Source organism: Chrysochloris asiatica, unplaced genomic scaffold (assembly GCF_000296735.1).
Source record: "Chrysochloris asiatica unplaced genomic scaffold, ChrAsi1.0 scaffold00277, whole genome shotgun sequence".
NCBI lineage: Eukaryota > Metazoa > Chordata > Mammalia > Afrosoricida > Chrysochloridae > Chrysochloris > Chrysochloris asiatica.
In genome coordinates, this window is record NW_006408795.1 from 3,661,445 (window position 1) to 3,680,808 (window position 19,364).

The following is a 19,364-nucleotide window of genomic DNA, read 5'->3' on the forward strand; positions in this document are numbered from 1 at the left end:
GTCAGATTTACATTCATACACTCTCAAGCTTTTAAGACCCATCAGTATGATGCAGATTGGTGCAACATAATCCACAAATTTTCTTTGGTAATAACGAAGACATTTTTGTAATTTGCCCCTTATACGCTCTATTATATTCATGGATATATTTGCAGCATACATAAATACATATCTAGAAATACCCTCTGTCAAACCTGTATATATTGATGGATATAGTCCCATTCTACTTGCCTCACCTGTTCACTTTGCTTGTCTGTCTATGTATCCACTTGAATATTCGTGTTATCACTGTGATGGTAGAATTGTGTATGTAATAGTATTCACCTCTGTTGCCTTTACCTCTGTGCTTGTCCCAGTGTCTTCCTTTGATTGATCATTTTGTGCTGAATTCCCACCTTACTGTACATTACCTTCCCTGTCACCAAAGCTATTAAGTGTTGACCCTTTCATTAACGATTTGCCTTCCATTCCCCTTTTACCACTAGTAGCTTTTGGTGGGAAAACCTTTTCTTGACTTTTTACAGTAGTGTTTTCTTACAACATTTGTCCTCTTGTGACTGACTAATATCACATAGGAGTCCTGGTGTAGCGCTGTGGATTAATGCACCAGACTGCAAAGCCATTTGAACTGCAAAGTCGGTGGTTCACCAGCTGCTCCTCGGAAACCCTATATAGGGTCACTATGGGTCGGAACTGACTCAATGGCACTTAACAACAACAACAACAACAACAATATCACATAGCATAATATCCTCCATGTTTCACATATTCCTTATTGTTCTTTAATGTTGTATGGCATTTCGTTGTGTATCTGTATCTTTGTTTATCCATTAATCCATTAGTGATGTCAATTTTAACAACAAAAAAAGAAAAACCAACTATATCTTTCAAGTTGCCATCAAGTCAGTTCTGGCTCATGGTGACCTCATGTGTATCAGAGTAGAATTGTGCTCCATAGGGTTTTATGTCAGAGTAGAACTGTCCTCCAGAGGATTTTCAGTGGCTGCAATTTCAGAAGTAGATTGCCAAGATTTTCTTCCTGGTCCATCTTGATCTGGAAGTGCTGCTGAATCCTTTTCAACATTGTAATAACATGCCAGTCTCGACCACTGACAGATATTGGCTGAGAATCAAATCCAAGCTTCCCGCGTGGGAGGCAAGGGCTCTACCATTAAACCAGCACTGCCCCCAAGGCCCATCTGATACTAGTAAATTATAGTACTTTACATTGCACCTCCCAGAACTTCCTTCTGAAAACATCAATTCAGTGGTGCACGTTGGTGTCAAAGAGTCTTGAAGCAGGAGGAGCTCATAGTCTCCTTAGGAGTTGGGTGATAGAAGTAAGTGCTCAGCTCCCATTACACTAGAGACTGAGTAAATGTAAGTCCCAAAGGAGATTTGTTGAGTGCTCAGCAGTGCCCAGATGGGCCGGAGCAGAATGAGAAGAATTCCAAAGAGATAGAACACTTATCTGGCTTGTGAAGGATGGAAGACCTGGAAAGAAGAGTTTGTAAGATTGCCATTAAATTGGAATGGTCATAGGAGCACTAGAATGATAGTGTACCTTTTGGGCATGGGTTGGAAAGATATCACGAAACAGCCCAAGTTCCTTATATTGCTTTGCTGAGCAAGTCTTCCAAGTTTCAGAATATCTAAAGACTATGAGTGGGAACCGACTCCACGGTACTTAACAACAACAACAAATTTTTAGATGTGTGTTATCCACAAGAAATTTACATCTGCATGCAAATCAAATTACTTACAGAAATTTCCAGGTCACAGCCAGTCATTCCACAAATATTGGCTGTGTGTGGACCGCATGTAGTAAATGATGTGAGAACAACAGAACAGAATGAAACCCAGGCCCCACCCTCAGAAAAATACACCTCATGGAGGAAGCTGGTCAGGAAACCAACAGCCGTAACACAAAGCCAAGTGTGAGTCACGCCATAGAAACTTTCAGAGTTTGATGCAGGGAATGAAGTTGGAGGAAAGAAGAAATTTTGACTAATGGGAATGGTATGGTGCGGTGCTACGGATTAATGCGCCAGACCACAAAGCCATTTGAACTGCAAAGTCGGTAGTTCAAGGTCACCAGCTGCTCCTTGGAAACCCTATACAGGGTTGCTGTGGGTCGGAATCGACTCTACGGCACTTAACAACAACAAATGTCAATATCAGACTCATTACAGCAGACTCTGCAAACTCTGGACAAAAGACTAAACTTCTCTATGCTAACACCTTGGTTTCCCCATATAGAAGATAGAAGATAGAATCTTTATCTCAAGATCTTTTATACTTAAAAAAAAAAAGAATCCTAAAATACTGATAATGTCCAGGGCTAAAGGGATGAAACAAAAAGAGCAGTGCCCTTATAAGAATGGTGGTGCTTATAAAAAGAATTTTTTTTTTTTTCACTCTGGATTGTGGGATTATTCGTACTTTTATTTTCTTCCCACTTATCTTCATTTTGTAGTCCTGGTGTGATGCTGTGGGTTAATGTGCTGGACTGCAAGGTCTATTTGAACTGCTAGGTTGGTGATTCAAACTCACTAGCTGCTCCTCAAAAACCTTATATAGGGTCGCTATGAGTCAGAACTGACTTGACAGTGCTTAACAACAACTAATCTTTATTTTGTATCCTTCTCCACATGCACTATTTATGAAGTTAGAAATTGTCCTTCTACCACATTCACCATAAACACACATAAAACTACAGCATTTAAACATGGGTTTATAAAACAACTGAAGAAAAAAATCCCACATTGAGGAACAGAGCTTGAATGGTTTTTAAATTGCATGTTAACTTGCTTAATCGTTCCAGAAGATAACTGTGTCCAAGTCAGATTCCTATAACACTTCTAATTCACATTTCCCACATTCTTGAAGAGAAGGGACCCTGCAGTGTGTGTGTGTGTGTGTGTGTGTGTGTGTGTGTTTATTGTTTAAAGTATGTTCTCTTGTCAAGATTTAGATTCCACACAGAGGACATGAAGGGATACCTTCTTGTGTTCCTTATGTAAATTATCTTAATCCACAAACCATGAAAAGAAGAAAGAATATTAAAATGTGGATGGAGGAAATGAAATCAACTTAATATAATAGTATTCCGTAAAAATATTAATAGAAAAATACAGAACAGATCAAATTCAGATGAGCGGAAGAGGACAAACACACACCTGCTGGAACAATGCATGCTGCAGGGATAAAGCATTTATCTCAATTTTAATAGAACAAAGCATATCTCTAGATTACTTAATTCTCAGTGAAAAACAGTAATGCCAATACCTTCCTTTTCCCTCCCTCCCACCACTCAAGCTAAACTGGCCTTTGTTCAGTAAACCCTCAGTTTGCATTTCATACCATAAATTTAGAAATGCACGTGAACTTGCAGCACAATTTCACTTCCCATAGTGAAGATAAATGTGAAAATGTAAACAGCTGCAGTTTACAGGAATTAAGATAATATCCAATGCCCCTTTTGCCGACAATATTTGAGATTAGATTAAGCCTGCCAAGGTTCATCATTTCAGAATCAGTCATGGTTTATTGAAAGAAGCTCATTTTTTTCATGATGAATTTTGTGAAAAGCATTTTCCAAAGAAGAGCAGAGCCAAACATCATTTTGCCAGGAACAATTTTATTTGTATTTATCAGAATGTATCTTAACAAATTTTGATAAATATAGTTCTAAAAACCTATGAGATTACATAGATAAACTCCATTACCCCTGCCTTCTAGGGCCCAGTCACACATTATACATGCATGAGTAGATGATGCAGTCAGTGTTTCCACAAAGGAGTCCCTGTGTGGACAAATGGTTAGGAGCTCTGACCAAAAGGTTGGCAGTTTCAGTCCACTCAGATGGATAGGAAGAAAGTCCTGGCAATCTACTTCCAAAGCCATTAGCCTTTGAAACACTCTATGGAACACAGTTCTACTCTGACATACATGGGATCACATGAATTACAGTTGACTCAAAGGCAACTGACTTCTGGTTATTTTCATGAAACAAATATTGCATTGTTCAAAGTCGACCCCCCCTCCATATTAGGATAACTTTGGTGCAAAATATGCATTTGATAATCTCTAATGATTGTCTCAAAGGAAAAGAAGTTTGTAGTCTACGTTTTCTAGACTAACCAATTAAATTTTGACTAATTTCACAATTCAAGAAATTTTTATTAGGTTGATTGTTCTAAGCACAGAGATATCCCAAGGTTTGTCTGGACAGAGATGTTGATGTTCAGGGACCGACAATGGGGAGAGTGAACAGAATTTTCTTTGATGCAACAAGTTTAGAGCAACTGTGATGTTTCTGCTACTACTATGAATGAGAGTCTAGGAGTTCAAGAGTGTGTCATTAAAAACAAAACAAAAGAAAATCCCGAAGCTTTAATCCTATGGATATAAGGTTTCTGACTGCAGCTTCTCAGTCATTTGTCTTCAAATCCATCTACTGTTCTAGTTGGTGACTCCAGCAGTGGCTCTGGAGGATGGGTGAGAATTAGATACAGAGCCTTTGCTTCAAGTCCCTGCCAGTAACAGATATACCAATAGGACATTATTGCTGTGCTCTGCAACCCAAGGGAGAGCCAGGGACATGCCTTAGCAGCCAGACCATGCAACCCCATGCAGCAGGTGGTTTGAATCTCCTCCACAGCCTGACCACAATGTTCCATTGATTCATCACGTGTTCTATCGACTGCCTGCTAGGAATCATACCAAAACTAAACCCATTGCCTTCAAGTCAATACCGATTCATGGTGGCTTCTCGTATTACAGAGTAGAATTGCTCCAGAAGCCACTCCCCAGGCCTTACTTCTTGAATGCCACTGGGTGAGTTAGAACTGCCAATTTTGTAGTTGTTGTTGTTGATAAGTACCGTGGAGTTGGTTCCGACTCATAGTGACCCTGCACAGGGTTTCTGAGACTGTAAATCTTTATGGGAGCAGAATGCTTCATCTTTCTCCCGCGGAACCACTGGTAGTTTCGAACTGCTGACCTTGAGGTTAGCAGCCTGATTCGTAACCACTACACTACCAGAGCGTAGTAGTGAAGTGCAAATCACAGCCACCTGTACTGTCTTCCAAATGTATGAAAGGTACTTACTGTGGTTTTACACAAATACACAAATTGTACAGTTTTTACAAACTGCGTTCCTATGCACCCTATATGTGCCTATATGAGGGAGTTTCAAAAATTATTTAAGAAAATTCATGGTCTTTAATTCTATTTTTCATTTTACTTTGAATTGGGTAAAGGTTTCCAGAGCAGATCAGTTTTCCATTCAACAGTTCATACAAATTTTGTTTCATCTCAGGATAACAATGTCCTCAATGTAACATCATTTATCCCACTTCCTCCTAGTGTTCCCTATTACCTCCTTGTTTCCTAATTCTTCTGAACTTTGTCCTTGAGTACATGCTGCCTTTTTTTTTTTTATCTCAAATGGTTGATTCTTCTAAGGGGTGTGTACCTCCCTAGTGTCATTGTTCCCCTTAGAGAACTGTCTCTTGTTTGGCTGAGTAGTTCCATTTTTCCATGAACTTTTTGAAACCCCCTCGAATGTGTGCATAATATGCAAACACCCAGTAAGTGGTGTTTGTTGAATGACTACACAAAAAAGTCAACTTCACTTTAGTATCTACCCTGATGGAACTTTGTTACGAGGTATGCTAAGGCAGCACAGCTGTGTGGTTGGCATTTTCCTTCCTTTTCCCAGGTGCAAGATTCCAAGGTACCAGTGCAGTTGTATGGAGAAGCAGGGCCCCCATCCTTTTCTCTTTCTCAGTCTGTCCCATGGACTAGGTTCTAATGAGCAGGGAGATGCCTAAGAGCTGAGGAGGTGGTAGACAAAGAGCCAGAACCATCCAGTGGCCACTGACTAAAGTGAGGATGTGTCAATGAGGTGGAGAATGGGAACCCATGGAGGAACCATGGAAAGGTTATATACACACTTGGTTAGACACTGTAGTAAGAAGCATTGTGAAGTAAGGATCCCATTGTGTGGAATGTGTGTGTGCACGCCTGTGTGTGGTTGAGTGTGTGCCTGAGTGTACGTGTGAAAAGCAGAGTGTATGTGTGAGCTAATGCATGTGTGAGCAAGACTGAGCATGAAAGTGTGTGTGTGTGTGTGTGTGTGTGTGTGTGTGTGTGTGTCTCAGTTTGTTGTGGAAACATATTCGAAAATCCGCAAGCAGAAATTTTAGAGGGATAGAGGCATGATTTCCTTTGGGAGTAATAATGCAGATGGGGTTGGTCCTTTGAAATTCTCTTCCTTAAAATCATGGTTGCTCCTTTAGTGAACCGATCAATAAGGAAAAAGTAGATTGTGCTGGCAGGCATGGTTGTCTTTGTAGAAGGCAAAATGTTCTGAAGCTCTTTGTTTCCTCTTTCACGTCTCCTGTTAATCACTGCTGACAGCCAAGTGCCCAGGAAAATTAAGATAGGAACAGCCAAAGGTCAAAATATTTGGTTCTATTTTTTTTTTTTTTAATGCTACGTAACATTTTGCACAGATCAGAGCGGTAAGTATTTTAAATGCATCATGCCCAGTGGACACAGAATAATGTACTGATTATAAGAAAAAAATGACTTCTGTGCACACAGAAATGAGAAGGAGGGGAAGCTTTGTCAAGAGGTTAGTCTGAACTTCCTTGGCATTGTGATTAAAATGTATGGTGACTTGTTTTTATCGGAGTGGTAAATGATCTCCCAAACATCTCCTGAGTAACTGCTGGCTGTAGGAGCTTTCCCTGTGTTCTTTGTGCCTTCGTTAGCATGTATGTGAGGAAATATGTATCTTCATTAAGTGATGGCTTCTGTATTTGGAAAGGCTGTTAGTAAAGCAGAAGATATTGCAGTCAAGCTCAGTCTCTTCCCCCTGGCTTTCCACACACACTCTGGAGTGCTACATCCTCAGTGCCATTTCCATCTCTGTCTGTCGGAGTCAGGCAGTTGACATGAGCTTGATTGTGTACCGAAGATGCTTCTCAAGCAGTGCATTTTAGATTTTATTTTTCAGTGAAATAGTTTCAAGGACAGCAATCATCATAGCATAGTGGATTACAAGCTGAACTGCTAATCTCAAGGTCAGAAGTTCAAATCTACCAGCCACTCCATGGGAGAAAGACTAAGGTTTTCTGCTCCCGTTAAGATTTACAGCCTTGGAAACCCTATACAGGGTCTCTATGAGTCAGAACCAATTCCAAGGCACACAACCACCACCACCAGTTCCAAGGAATGACTAAAACATAGTCTCAGCTAGTAACTAGCTCCTTTCTTATAAAGGAAAAGGAAAATTACTTCTTTTTTTTTTTTTTTTCATGTAAAACATTATTCGCTGAGATGCTTTTCCTGCTTGTGATTTATTAAAAGGTTTTTGTTTCTTTTTTGCCCTGTTGTAACTGGAAGTTATTTTTTCTTTGAGATGGAGCTAGACAGCAATGTTCCCTTGTATGTATCAAACACCAGACTCTGCTAGGAAACCTCTATGATTCTGCACTGCTTAAGTGTCCACCTGTCAGCCAGACACTGGGAGCATCCTTAGGAACCACAGCTCTGCTTTGCGCTGCTCTCCCAGCTCTTCAGCACGGACTGTGTTCCAAGCAGACACCCTGTGTCGGCACCTACTCCTCTGTTATCATCCTTCTCTCATCCTTCACACCCTCTTCAATAAGTTTCCCTGACTGCTTCCACCCACACTCACTGTTCTGTTGTCCTTGTTGTTGTTGAGAACATATACAGCAAAACATACATCACTTCAGCAGTTTTTGCATGTACTTGCTATTCAGTGACATTAATTACATTCTTTAAGTTAGTTGTGCAACTGTCCTCATGATCCTTTTCTGAGCACCCCCCTCCATTAACATAAACTCACTGACCTCCAAAACTCCTAGCTAATCTTTCTAGTTTCAGCTGTCAATTTGATTACATTTAGATCATTTTTAAAAGAGCATGATCATCAAGGTAGGGTTTTTTTGTGTGGTTGTTTGTTTTAACTTGTTAAGCTAAACTATTATTTGGTTGTAAGAAGACCTTAGGGGGGTGCACACTGATCGCTCCTTAGCTGGACACTGATTTTACATGCTAGTGCTTGGATTGTTGATTTTATAGGTGCTCTAAGGAGTCCTAGTGTGGTGCTATAGGATAAGCACTGGACTGCTAACCGCAAGGTCAAACTCCTTGGAAACCCTACACAGGATTGCTATGAGTCAGAACTGATTTGAGAGCACTTAATAACAACAACAACTAAGATGTAGGATAGGCACTGGACTGGGAACCACAGATCAGCGGTTTGAGCCTACCAGCAGCTCTGAGGGAGAAGGATAAAGCTTTATGCTCCCAGAAAGATTCACAGCCTCAGAAATCCCATGGTGGTGGTATGCCATAGAGTCGGTTCTGACTCATAGCAACCCTGCATAGGGTTTCCAAGGCTCTAAATCTTTATGGGAGCAGAAAGCCCCATCTTTCTCCGGCAGAACCACTGGTAGTTTCGAACTGCTAACTGTGAGATCAGCAGCCTGACTCATAGCCACTACACAGGGTCGCTAATAGTCAGAACAAACTTGATTGCACTTAACAACAACAAGGTGTATGCGTGTCTTTTCTTCCCAATCAATTTATAATTATCTAAGAGTTGACTTTAATGCCCAAGCATAGCACCCTTAGTTGTTGCTGTTTATGATCATTGAGTTGGGCTGACTCAGACCTGTATAACAGAATGAAATACTACTCCATCCTACACCACCTTCACAAGCACCTATAGTAGGCACATCATAAACACCTCTGAACAAACAAATGTTAAAGCATTGTTGCATTTAATACATTCTGCTAGTGGGTGATCTTCTTAGTAGATCTGATATAGGAACCAGCTCCCTAGCTCAGGCACAGAAGCGAGACGTTGGCTCCACCCTCTGTCAGACAACTGCATGTTCCCCTGGTCATGCCCTCGCTGACACTTCCTGATTCTGTCGTTTACATTTCAGTCCTACATGGAAGACCACCTGAAGAACAAGAACCGCCTGGAGAAAGAGTGGGAGGCACTCTGTGCCTACCAGGCAGAGCCCAACAGCTCCGTGGTGGCACAGAGGGAGGAAAACATGCAGAAGAACCGCTGTTTAGCTGTGCTGACATGTATGTATTGCCTCCTGTGACAGAGTGCATTCCTGTCTCCGTGACGTTGCCACTGGGCAGGGGAGGGAAGGTGATCAGTTACCCACAGTTGTAGATTGCACCTTCTGTAGTTTTCTCTTTATTTTCCCACCTATAATTCTCAGAATCTGGAAAGCCCTCCCCTCTATTTTCCCCCTTACCACCAGTAAGCTTGTACTCTGCTTTCAAGAATATTGTAAACGTCACCTCCTCTGCAATGCCCTCCCAGCTGAAACAGTGCAGAATTCATTGCTTCCTCTGTGATTCAGTGGGGGTGGTCATGGAACTGGGTTTGGGGGGCATCTACATCCAAGAGGAATGGTTACTTTGTTGTGTTTTATTAGCTGTGTGATTTGAGACAGATTTCTTAACCTCTCTGAGCCTTGTCTTCATCTGTCATTGGAATCAGACTCCCTTTCTTGAAATATTACTGTTAGGAGGATTAGATAAGGCTAAGCTAGCACCGTGCCTAGTACATTGTGAGCACAAAATATGAGGAGGCTTCAAAAAGATCGTGGAAAAATTCCATAATCTTTTAGTTCCATTTGAGTTCATTTTTTCCCATGAACTTTTTGAAGTCCCCTGGTAAACAATGGTAGCTCTTACAGCATTTTTGCCTTACAGTTATTTCAAGTGTTGCCTACTGTATAGCTAGATATCATTGCCAGAAAGTGGAGATCTTTAAAAAAAAAAAAAAAATCGAAAATAACTTACTATCCAGTAGAGGAGACCGAGTTTTATATTAGCCTTTGCATGTGATGTGATCAATGCATTTACTGCTCGTAGAGCGCTCACCAGCACTTACAGGGACCAGGTAACTCTACGTGGGCATTCGGGGCTGGGAGGAGGACTCCACTGGGCATTTCCCCTCAGGACCTGGTGCTCCCAAGCGCATTTCATTCAGTGCATATGAATAATATGCCTCCTCTCTGCTTAACAGGTACCATGAAAGTTTTTAGACTTTAATTAATACATAAATTTACCCCACAAGGAGGAAAGATATTTTCAGTACGTTTGTGATCAAAGTTCTTGGCATAACTAGACACTTTTATAAGTGTTGATTTCATGAGTGAACAACGAACAGCTGTGTGTGTAAAAATACTCAGTTACTGTTATAGAGTTGCACTGGGTCTACATAGAGTAGATGGCAGTGGACTTGGTTTTACTGGACCCTTAATGTAACAGGTATTTATAAATACTTGGGGGAAAAGTGAAATGCCCTTTAGCAACTTGCTTTTAAAGAGCACAGCTAAAGCAAATGAAATTCCAGTGCAGCACTGCAGACGCATACAAGACAATAACAGTCATGTTGTCACAGTGTGCCTGCCTCAGCTCTCTGGAGCTAGTTCTGGGCACTGGTCTGATGCCGTCCACCTTTGCCTGTCAACTGACCCAGGTAATTAAGTGCCTTCAAGTAGGTTCCAACTCATAGCAACTCTGTGGATGGTTCCCAAGGAGGGCCTAGTGACCTTAAACCACCGACCTTGTGGTTAGCAGTCCATTGCTGTTCCTACAGGCCATCCACCTTTGCCTTCAATGGACCCAGGAGAAGCCACTATATTTGCTGTCCCTTAAACAGCAGGCATTTAGTCAACATTTATAGGTTAAAAAAATATAAAAACTAGAATCTTGTTCTTTAACAAGGTTTTTGGGGAATCATAGACTTTTGTGAAATCCAAATAACACTTAGCATTATAATTTTTTTTTTCTTCTTTACAGTTAAGTCCGTTTTCAGAGCAGGCCCTTCATTTCTGTGTGGTCTGAAGGGGTTTTAGTTGTTGTTTTTTTTGTTTTCCTAATGTACCATAAAAGGAGGGGCTATTATGATTTTTCAGTTTTGTATTAGGTGAAAAGCAAATCAGCAAAGAAACTTAACAGACATGCATTGTTGAAGTGCCTACTAAGTGCTGGAGACTACTATAAAATCTTGGGACACAAATATGAACCTGCGATGGTCAGTGTTCTCAGCAGATTGTTTAAAGGAGAGGTTGAAGTAAATCTTGAATAATTTGTTGATTTCTTGGTCAATTTGTATTCAGTAAGCACACATTCCCTGGTTGGTGCAAATAGTTAGCATGCTCAGCTGCTACTGACAGACTGAAGGGTCAAGTACATCCAGAGCCATCTTGGAAGAAAAAACAGAAGAAAGAAAATCAGACTTCGAAACCCCTATGGAGCACATTTTTGCTCTCACACACATGGGGTTCACCATGAGTTGAAATTGACTTGATGACATATTGAATATCTCTCATGTGCCTAGTTGTTTATTAAAAAAAAAAGATTACAAACCCATTGCTCTTGAGTCCATTCCAACTCACAAAGACTCATAGGTAAGACTGCACCATAAGGTTTTCAAGACTGTAACCTTTATGGCCAAGTCCTGGTATAGTGCTGTAGGATAAGCAGTGGGCCTACAAGGTTGTTCAAACAACCTACAAGGTTGTTCAAACTGCGAGGCTGGCGGTTCAAACTCACCAGCCGCTCCTTGGAACTCCTATACAGGGTCACTATGATTCAGTACCTTGCCTCTGACGTTGGAGGTCAGAAAGAAAGAGGCTGTCTGTAATTTGACCGGTACCTCCTCTCCCAAATGAACCAAAGCAAACCAGTTGCCATCAAGTTCATTCCAACCCCATGTGACCCCATGTGTTTCCGAGTAGAACCAGCCTCCATAGGCCTTAATGATGATTTTTTTCAAATGAGATTCCCAGGCCTTTCTTCCAAGGTGCCTCTGGAAGGACTTGAACCCCTAAGCCTTTTGGGTAGCAACTAAATACATGCACCATTTACACCACCTAGGGACTCTGTTGTTCTCCTTTAAGCCCCTTTTCCCAACGTTCCACCAACGATTATAGTAGCACAACCCCTTCCTTTGTCAGAACATATGCCTGGCTTAAGGTTCTCAGCTGTCATAGGTTGTGAAAAAGTAGTTTTGTTGTCAGAGGTTGAAAAGTCAGTCATGGAAGGTAGGGCAACCTAGATGAAGAGGTCTACTTGGAACAAACTTGTATCACCTCCTCCTATCCCCATATTACTAACCTTCTTAACTGCTATAAAGAAATCTTATCACATTTCAATCTACAGCTCTTCTTAAACAGAATAGTTGAGTTCAGGGAGAAGATAATGATATTTCTTAAATTCCTGTTGGTTTTGCCAAATTCCAGTAGAGATAATTACCTCCTCTCTTTCTTCACCCCCTGCTTCATGTTTTCTGGCCATTATACTTTCCATGGCTTAGAACTAGCTCTATAATAAAGCTATAAAAGTTGAAGACTATTGGCCTCGGGTGACACCATATCTCTGAAAGATCTTATTGATTTATTATAAACATGTAGACTGATGCTCATGATAACAAACAAACATTAGTGTAATTAGGATGTTCCTCCTCACCAGCCTCCACATTTTTGGCAGTGGTGTTATTCATTTCATGTCTTAGACTAGAAACCTTGGCATCATCTCTGCCTTTGCTTCTTTGTTCATGTACTTTGCCATAACATTCACCAAATCTACTGTTTCTCTGTTTTAAAAGTCCTGTAGGTTTGCCCCTTACTTACTCTTGTCTCCACCACCCTGGGCCTCCTTGAGTCTTTTGGATCTTCCTGTCTCAGTCCCTACCCTTTGAACCCATCCTAAAAGCTGCTGCCTAACTTACCCTTGGTAAATCCCAAGAGACTAAAATGATTTCCTGACTTTTAAGATACTTTCACATTCATACCCACCAAGTTTATCCAACTGGATTTCCTACAGTCTGAGCATCTCTGTTTCTGTTCTACTCAAGAGGTCACCCGGCACCATCCACCTTCTTTTATAACTTTGCTGACTTGATTCCTGTCTGAACTGTCTTTCCTACTCCTTGGCACTAGAGTGGTGCCACCTGAGTCTGGAAGACACTATACCTGGAAAAGTTGCACAGGAAATCTAAAGCGGTAGAGTTAGCCACTTTGAGGCCTCTTGTAACTCACAGGGAATCCTGGTGTGGCGCTGTAGGATAAGCACTGGACTACAAGGTTGGTTTGAACTATAAGGTCAGCAGTTCAAACTCACCAGCTGCTCCTCGGAAACCCTATATAGGGTCTCTAAGACTTGGAGCCTACTCCATAGCACTTAACAACAACAAAGTAACTCAGAAAGATTTTATGTACATCTTAATTATCATTCAAAAGAGAAGGGAATTAACATGTATTAATTGATTAACTGGCACTGTGCTAGATCTACTTATATTAAGAACTCATTTTGATTTTTAGAGGGCTTTTTTTGCAATTTAAAAAAGAGCCACTCATCTGCTTTTAAAATTAACAATATCATGATACTATTTTGGTATACTATCTTAAACCAAAAGAAGTTATTTTTGATTCTGGATTATAACAAGAGAGAGAAACAGACATTCAGAAGCAAAACAGAAATACTTAGAACTTAAGAGTTTGAAAGTCAAAAGACCCAGATACATAAAAACAGAAAGATGCATAATGAAGTAGACTTGTGTTGTTACTTACTGAAAGGTCTTTGTTACTACTACATGGAGACCAATGTTCACCAGTGGTTACCAGGGCTGAGATGAGAGGCATGGAAGTTCTTGCTGAAGGGTATTGAATGTTTTATCTGAAGTGCTGAAAACTTTTGGAAACAGTGACGATGATTGCAAAACGTGGTACATGTGAATAACGTCACTAAATTGTACACTTAACAATAGTTAGAATGGCAAACGTTTTGGTTTATATTTTTTACCACAATAAAATAAAGTAGGAAGAAAGATGGGAGGGAAAGAGGATATATCCCTGGAGAGAAACACTGAAGAAAGTATTACTAAGGAGATTGAAATTACAGCTCCATGACCCACAGCAGACATATTGGTCTTGCCCCTCCCTCGGCCTTGCCTCACAAACATGATCAGAGGAAGAGAGCCAGAAGTTCCCAGAAGTCTGGTTGTGCATCAGCTGCCTTATGGATGAAGTAATAATGGCTCCATTGACTTCCTGAGCATATCCTGTGTCAGGCGACCTCCTAGCACTCACCTACAGGTCACCTCTCATCCTCACAAGACTTGCTTCCCCAGTTCCATAAATGAAAACGTTGATTCATAGACTGCTGTAGACCTGTCTGAGATTGTTTTAAGTGAAAAAAAAAAAAAAATGCGTATGTATTTCAAATTACCTCAGAAACAAATAATTTGTAAGGACTGCAGAACCTTGCCTGAGCTTTGCTATTGTTAGCTATAGTGGAGTAACCTCCGACTCAGGGTGACCTTCTGTGGAATGGAACGGAATGCTGCCTCGTCCTTCACCGTCTTCATTACACTGATTTGTTGGATTCCACTGTTGTGGTTCCTTGTCTGTCCATCTCATGGAGGGGCCTCCCTCGTTTTTGCTGACCCTCTACTTTGTTGTTGTTGTAAAGTGCTGACTCATAGCAACCCTATTTATATAGGATTTCCAAGGAGCAACTGATGGATTTGAACCACCAACCTTGAGACTAGTAGTCCAGTACTTATTCTACAGTGCCACACCAGGCCCCCTGTACCAAACATGATGTCTTCTAGCAATTGGCCTTTCCTGCTGACTTGTTCAAAGTAAGCAAGCCACATAAAGATACCTTTTCTTAAACACAAAATCATTTCTTTTCAAATAAATCTTTGTTGTTGTTGTTTTTGTTTTTCAAACTCTTAAGCAGAATCCCCTAGGAGGTGTGTTATACTTTAATCACTTTTGAGTGACCAAAACTTGTACTGATTTGCTTTTAAAAATCAATACGTGGAGAATTCTCCTAAGATGGCTAACTAAGCAAGAAATCTTTCTCTGTCTCTCTCATGAGAAGGTTCTGGGCATCTATCGTACCGCTAAAGAAAGTTCACGTTTTGAAGATATGTTCCTGGCCTGGCTGCCCTTTTATGGAGTGGGGGCAGGGGGAAGGTTTCTCAAAGCCAGCTCAATTTTTGTCTCTCAGCTTTGGAAAAGTCCTGTTAGTTGGCATTAAAAAGAAAATATTCTGACATTCTGTGTGAGCTTTTACTTTGCAACATCACAGGCAGAAATTCTTCCTGAGACTGAAGGATTTTTTTTTAAGTGGAACAAGAAAAGATGAAGACAATTTTTTAGATACATATAGATGCATCCTCATTTGCTCTGAGAGCAAAGATCCTGGAAAACTTGTCTGTAAACCAGTACACACACACTTCCAGGGGCTATTCAGTGCCCCCTAGTGCTAAAAAGGAATTCTGGTGTAATACTTTAGGATAAGCCACTGGACTGCTAATCACAAGGTTGGTGGTTCAAATTCACTAACTGTACCTTGGTTCTCTCTATCAGGATAGCTGTGAGTCAGAACTGACTTGATGGCAAATAACAATAACAGTGCTAAGAACAAAGGGACAGGAGCCTTCTCAGAGTATAGGCTACATCAACTTCCTACACTCACCACTCAGAGTTTATATTTTCTTTACTCTTTTCTTGATGTTAGACCAAATCGATATACAATAGGATCTGCGTAGCACTGTGCTCTGTACTTCTCATATTCAGTGTCTGGTGTAATTGACAGGATTCTAGAGTTGGGAGGGACCTGAGGAGTGGGGACTAGCAGTTAGATTATACTTTCCTGGACACATCTAGTTTTCCATGCCCAAAAGAAGTGTGATTCTTTACAAGGGCAGAGCGAAGTAGGTGTGTTTTTTCTTGCTTAGGTATTATATACATACACAAGTGCAGTAAGTTTATATTCATTGTTTGATAGATATATCGTGCGGTGGGTTCGTACTGAGCTTGCACTCAACTGAAAGTCACAAACTGTTCCATAAAGACATTGCTAAGCGCACCACTCATCCTGGCACAATTGTGTTTGTTTTAACATAAGAATTGAACTCTGCATTTGTCTCTAGTACACTTTATCTTGTTGGGTTTGGTCTGTTATTCCAGTCTGCCAACAAGATTTTGATTCCTGGTTCAACATATCACCTTCCCCTCTCAGCTTTTTGCCATCTACACGTTTGATAAACGTATTTTTTTATGTCTTCCAAGTCTTTAATAAAAACAATTTCAGCAGGATAAAAACAGGATTCTGCAATACAGAGTCCTCCCTACATTAATGAATATTCTGGGTCATTGGCCATAAACCTAAGACTGACTGGCAACCCTGCTAGGCAACCCACATGGTTCAGGGATAGCCAAACTCAACTGCCATCAAGTTGATTCTGACTGAGAGTAGAACTGATACTTAGGGTTTCCAAGACTGTAAATCTTTACTACAGCAGACAACTTCATCTTTCTCTCTTGGAGCAGCTGGTGAGTTTGAACTGCCAAGCTTTCAGTTAGCAGTCTAGTGCTTATCCCACAGCACCACCAGATTTCCTTACGACTGTCCAGAAGCCCCTAATGAATTAGATTGGCAGATGCTCGTCAAACACTTTGGTATTAGCCACAGTGCTAAATATCTTACTGGAAGTCTCATTACAGTCTAATGAGATTCCTATTATTATCTCCACTTTGCGAGTATAAGAGCCAAAGCTTCAAGAAGGCAAAGTAATTTGCCCAGGGTTGGAAATATCCAAAGGGGTGATGTTTCTCCACATTTTTTTTTTTTTTAATTATAAAAGTGTTTAAAAGCACTCAACCCAGTTGAAATACTAATTTGATATTGGTATACCTATCGCCTGGATTCAAACACTGCCACTGAAGATTTTGCCATACTTGTATTACATGTGCATGTGAGCTTTATTTGTTTTTTGACTGGGCTACTTCAAAGTAACTTTCAGCTATCATGACATCTAAGTACCTTAACCTGCATGTGCTAAGTATTGTTGTTGTTAAGTGCTGTTGAGTTGGTTCCAACTCATATCCACCCTGTATAAAATTTCCAAGGAGCATCTGGTGAGTTTGAACTGGTTCAAACTGACCTTGTAGTCCAGTGCTTTATCCTACAATGCCACACCAGGACTCTATATACTACAATCCCATAATTGTAGTTATGGTATTACGCTGTAGGATAAGCACTGGACCACTAGCCACAAGGTCAGTGCTTCAAACCCACCAGCAGCTCTCGGAAACCCTATACAACCAACTCAACTGCATACAATAGCAGGTGTCTCAGATATTTTATATTCAGGTGTCTCAGATTTCTTTTATTCAGGTGTCTCAGATATTTATATTCAGGTGTCTCAGATATTCTTATTGTATCTGTTGCATCTTTTTTTAAGGGGTGGGGCAAGGTACGAGAAAAGTTCGCCATTACATTTTGACTGTTATGTATCTTTATTCTTTATTTTAAAGTGTCTCTCACCTTTATTTTTTCTGACATAACTTGTTCGTAATAAAGTTCTTCTCCTATGAGTGATCACCCTTTCATAAAGAATCACAAACTGTCCTTGGAGATGTCGGTTTGATAATTTGGCCAGATCTAAGGGAAGGTTTACCTGCCCAGTTCCCTGAAGCTACTGTTTCTTCCTTTTGTAAACGTTGACAACACTCTGCACCTCCATAATCCTGCAGCAAACGTAACCAACAGGGCTTCTGTGGCCTCATCTGCAGTTTGGAAAACCCTGCTGTAGACTTCATCTGGACCTAGTGATCAGAGCCCTTACAGTGACTGGCTTTCTCATAATCTCTGTGAATCTGTTTTAGGGTTCAACTCCCTAATAGCTATCTTTCTTCCATTCTCTCTAGTTAGAAAAAAAATACTCTTTTCAATAGACATGACTGTAGCGGTGAAGGTTTCATATCTGAAAGGGTCTTTGGATTTCTCCAAACAGCTAAAAACGATTCATCTGATACCCGCTGTGTATTCTGTACTACCAACCTCCTCTGAATGTCAGTCTTCCTGATGCTTTTCTGAAGGGGTTTGTCTTTATCTTTGGTTACATGTCCCCCATACATGCCACATATTGTGTACATGTCCTAAGAAATCGTGAACCACACTGTTTTCTTTGAATGTCCATTTCTCCTTTTCTTACAAGGGATTATTATTATTTAAACTTTTTATTGTGATTTGAGTGAAGGTTTATAGACACAATCATCAGCTTTACATTCAACAAATCATACTCCCTATTTCATCTCAATGTTGCGTGAGCAATAGCCATCCCATTTCTTCCCTGTGGCTCCTGTTTCCTTTCCACCCACCTTCCCAACCCTCTTACAAGGAACTATTTATAATAGTGTTATCAGAACTCTGAGTTTTAGGGTCTCTTGTCTCTCTTTGAGGGGTTCCCTTCTAGGGACTCTGCAGCCAAACTCTTTTCCTTTGATCATATAATGCCTAGTGGTAGCCTGTTTCTTAGGATAATTTTTGCTACTTTTCTTCCAAAGTTCTCATTTTAGAAATTGTTTGCATATATCAATTTAAAGTTGTAGTCATACTGTTGTCTTGATTCAACTTTCAACAAGTAAAATCTTTAGAAAAGTGAATCAGAATTAATCCGCTGTGCTTCCTATTCCGTCCATCACTTTTTCTTTTTTTTTTTTTTCCTCTCCTTCTTTGTACCTTTTCTAATTGCTCATTTTGTTTGCCTCTAAAGCGGTTATACACTTAAGCAGGATGAGACCTCCAAAGGGCTCATATGGCACTCTCCAGTCTGAGTCACACAAGTAGGATCCACATGATCCTGCGGCCTGGGACAGGCACTACAATTCTGGACCCTTAGATTCCATCTCTGCTATTTGTGAGATGTTTGCTGATAGGCAAAGTGGTGGCAGAGTGATTCTGGTAGCGATGCTGGTAGGCAGAGTGATGGCCCTTAAGGAGGTCACAACCTATCCTGGGATTTGTGAAAATAATACTTTAATTGGCAAAGAACAGAAGTAACAGTTGGATTTAAGGTTGCTACCAGTCAGTTGACCTTAAATTAGGGAGACTCTCCTAGATTAAGGGAGCCGTGGTGGCACAGTGGTTGTTAAGCAAAATGTCAGCGGTTCCACGGAGAGAAAGACATGGCAGTCAGCTTCCATAAGAGTTCTGGCCTTGGAAACCTTATGGGCAGTTCTGCTCTACCCTGCAGGGCCTCTCTGAGTCAGAGCTGACATTGAGTTAATGTAGTCTTTTAGATTATCCAGGTGGGCTCACTGTAATCACAGTATAATCACGAAATGTGGAAGAAGGAGGCTGAAGAGACTATTAGAGTGATGCAATTGTGAGAATAACTCAGCCTCCTGTTGCTGACTTTGACAATGGAAGAAGAGGCCATGAGCCAAGAAATGCAGGCAGCTTCAGGAAGCTGGAAACAGGGCTTC

General features: G+C 40.7%; 1 protein-coding gene across 1 annotated transcript in view; it reads left to right on the top strand.

Moving 5' to 3' along the window:
• Window positions 1-19,364, top strand: part of PTPRN2 (protein tyrosine phosphatase, receptor type, N polypeptide 2) — a 1,341,366-nt gene that overhangs the window by 1,210,280 nt on the left and 111,722 nt on the right. Inside the window, exon 14 of the mRNA XM_006874435.1 lies at window positions 8,991-9,138. Within this exon, the coding sequence (XP_006874497.1) occupies window positions 8,991-9,138 (148 nt within the window). The remainder of the gene's footprint in view (window positions 1-8,990; window positions 9,139-19,364) is intronic.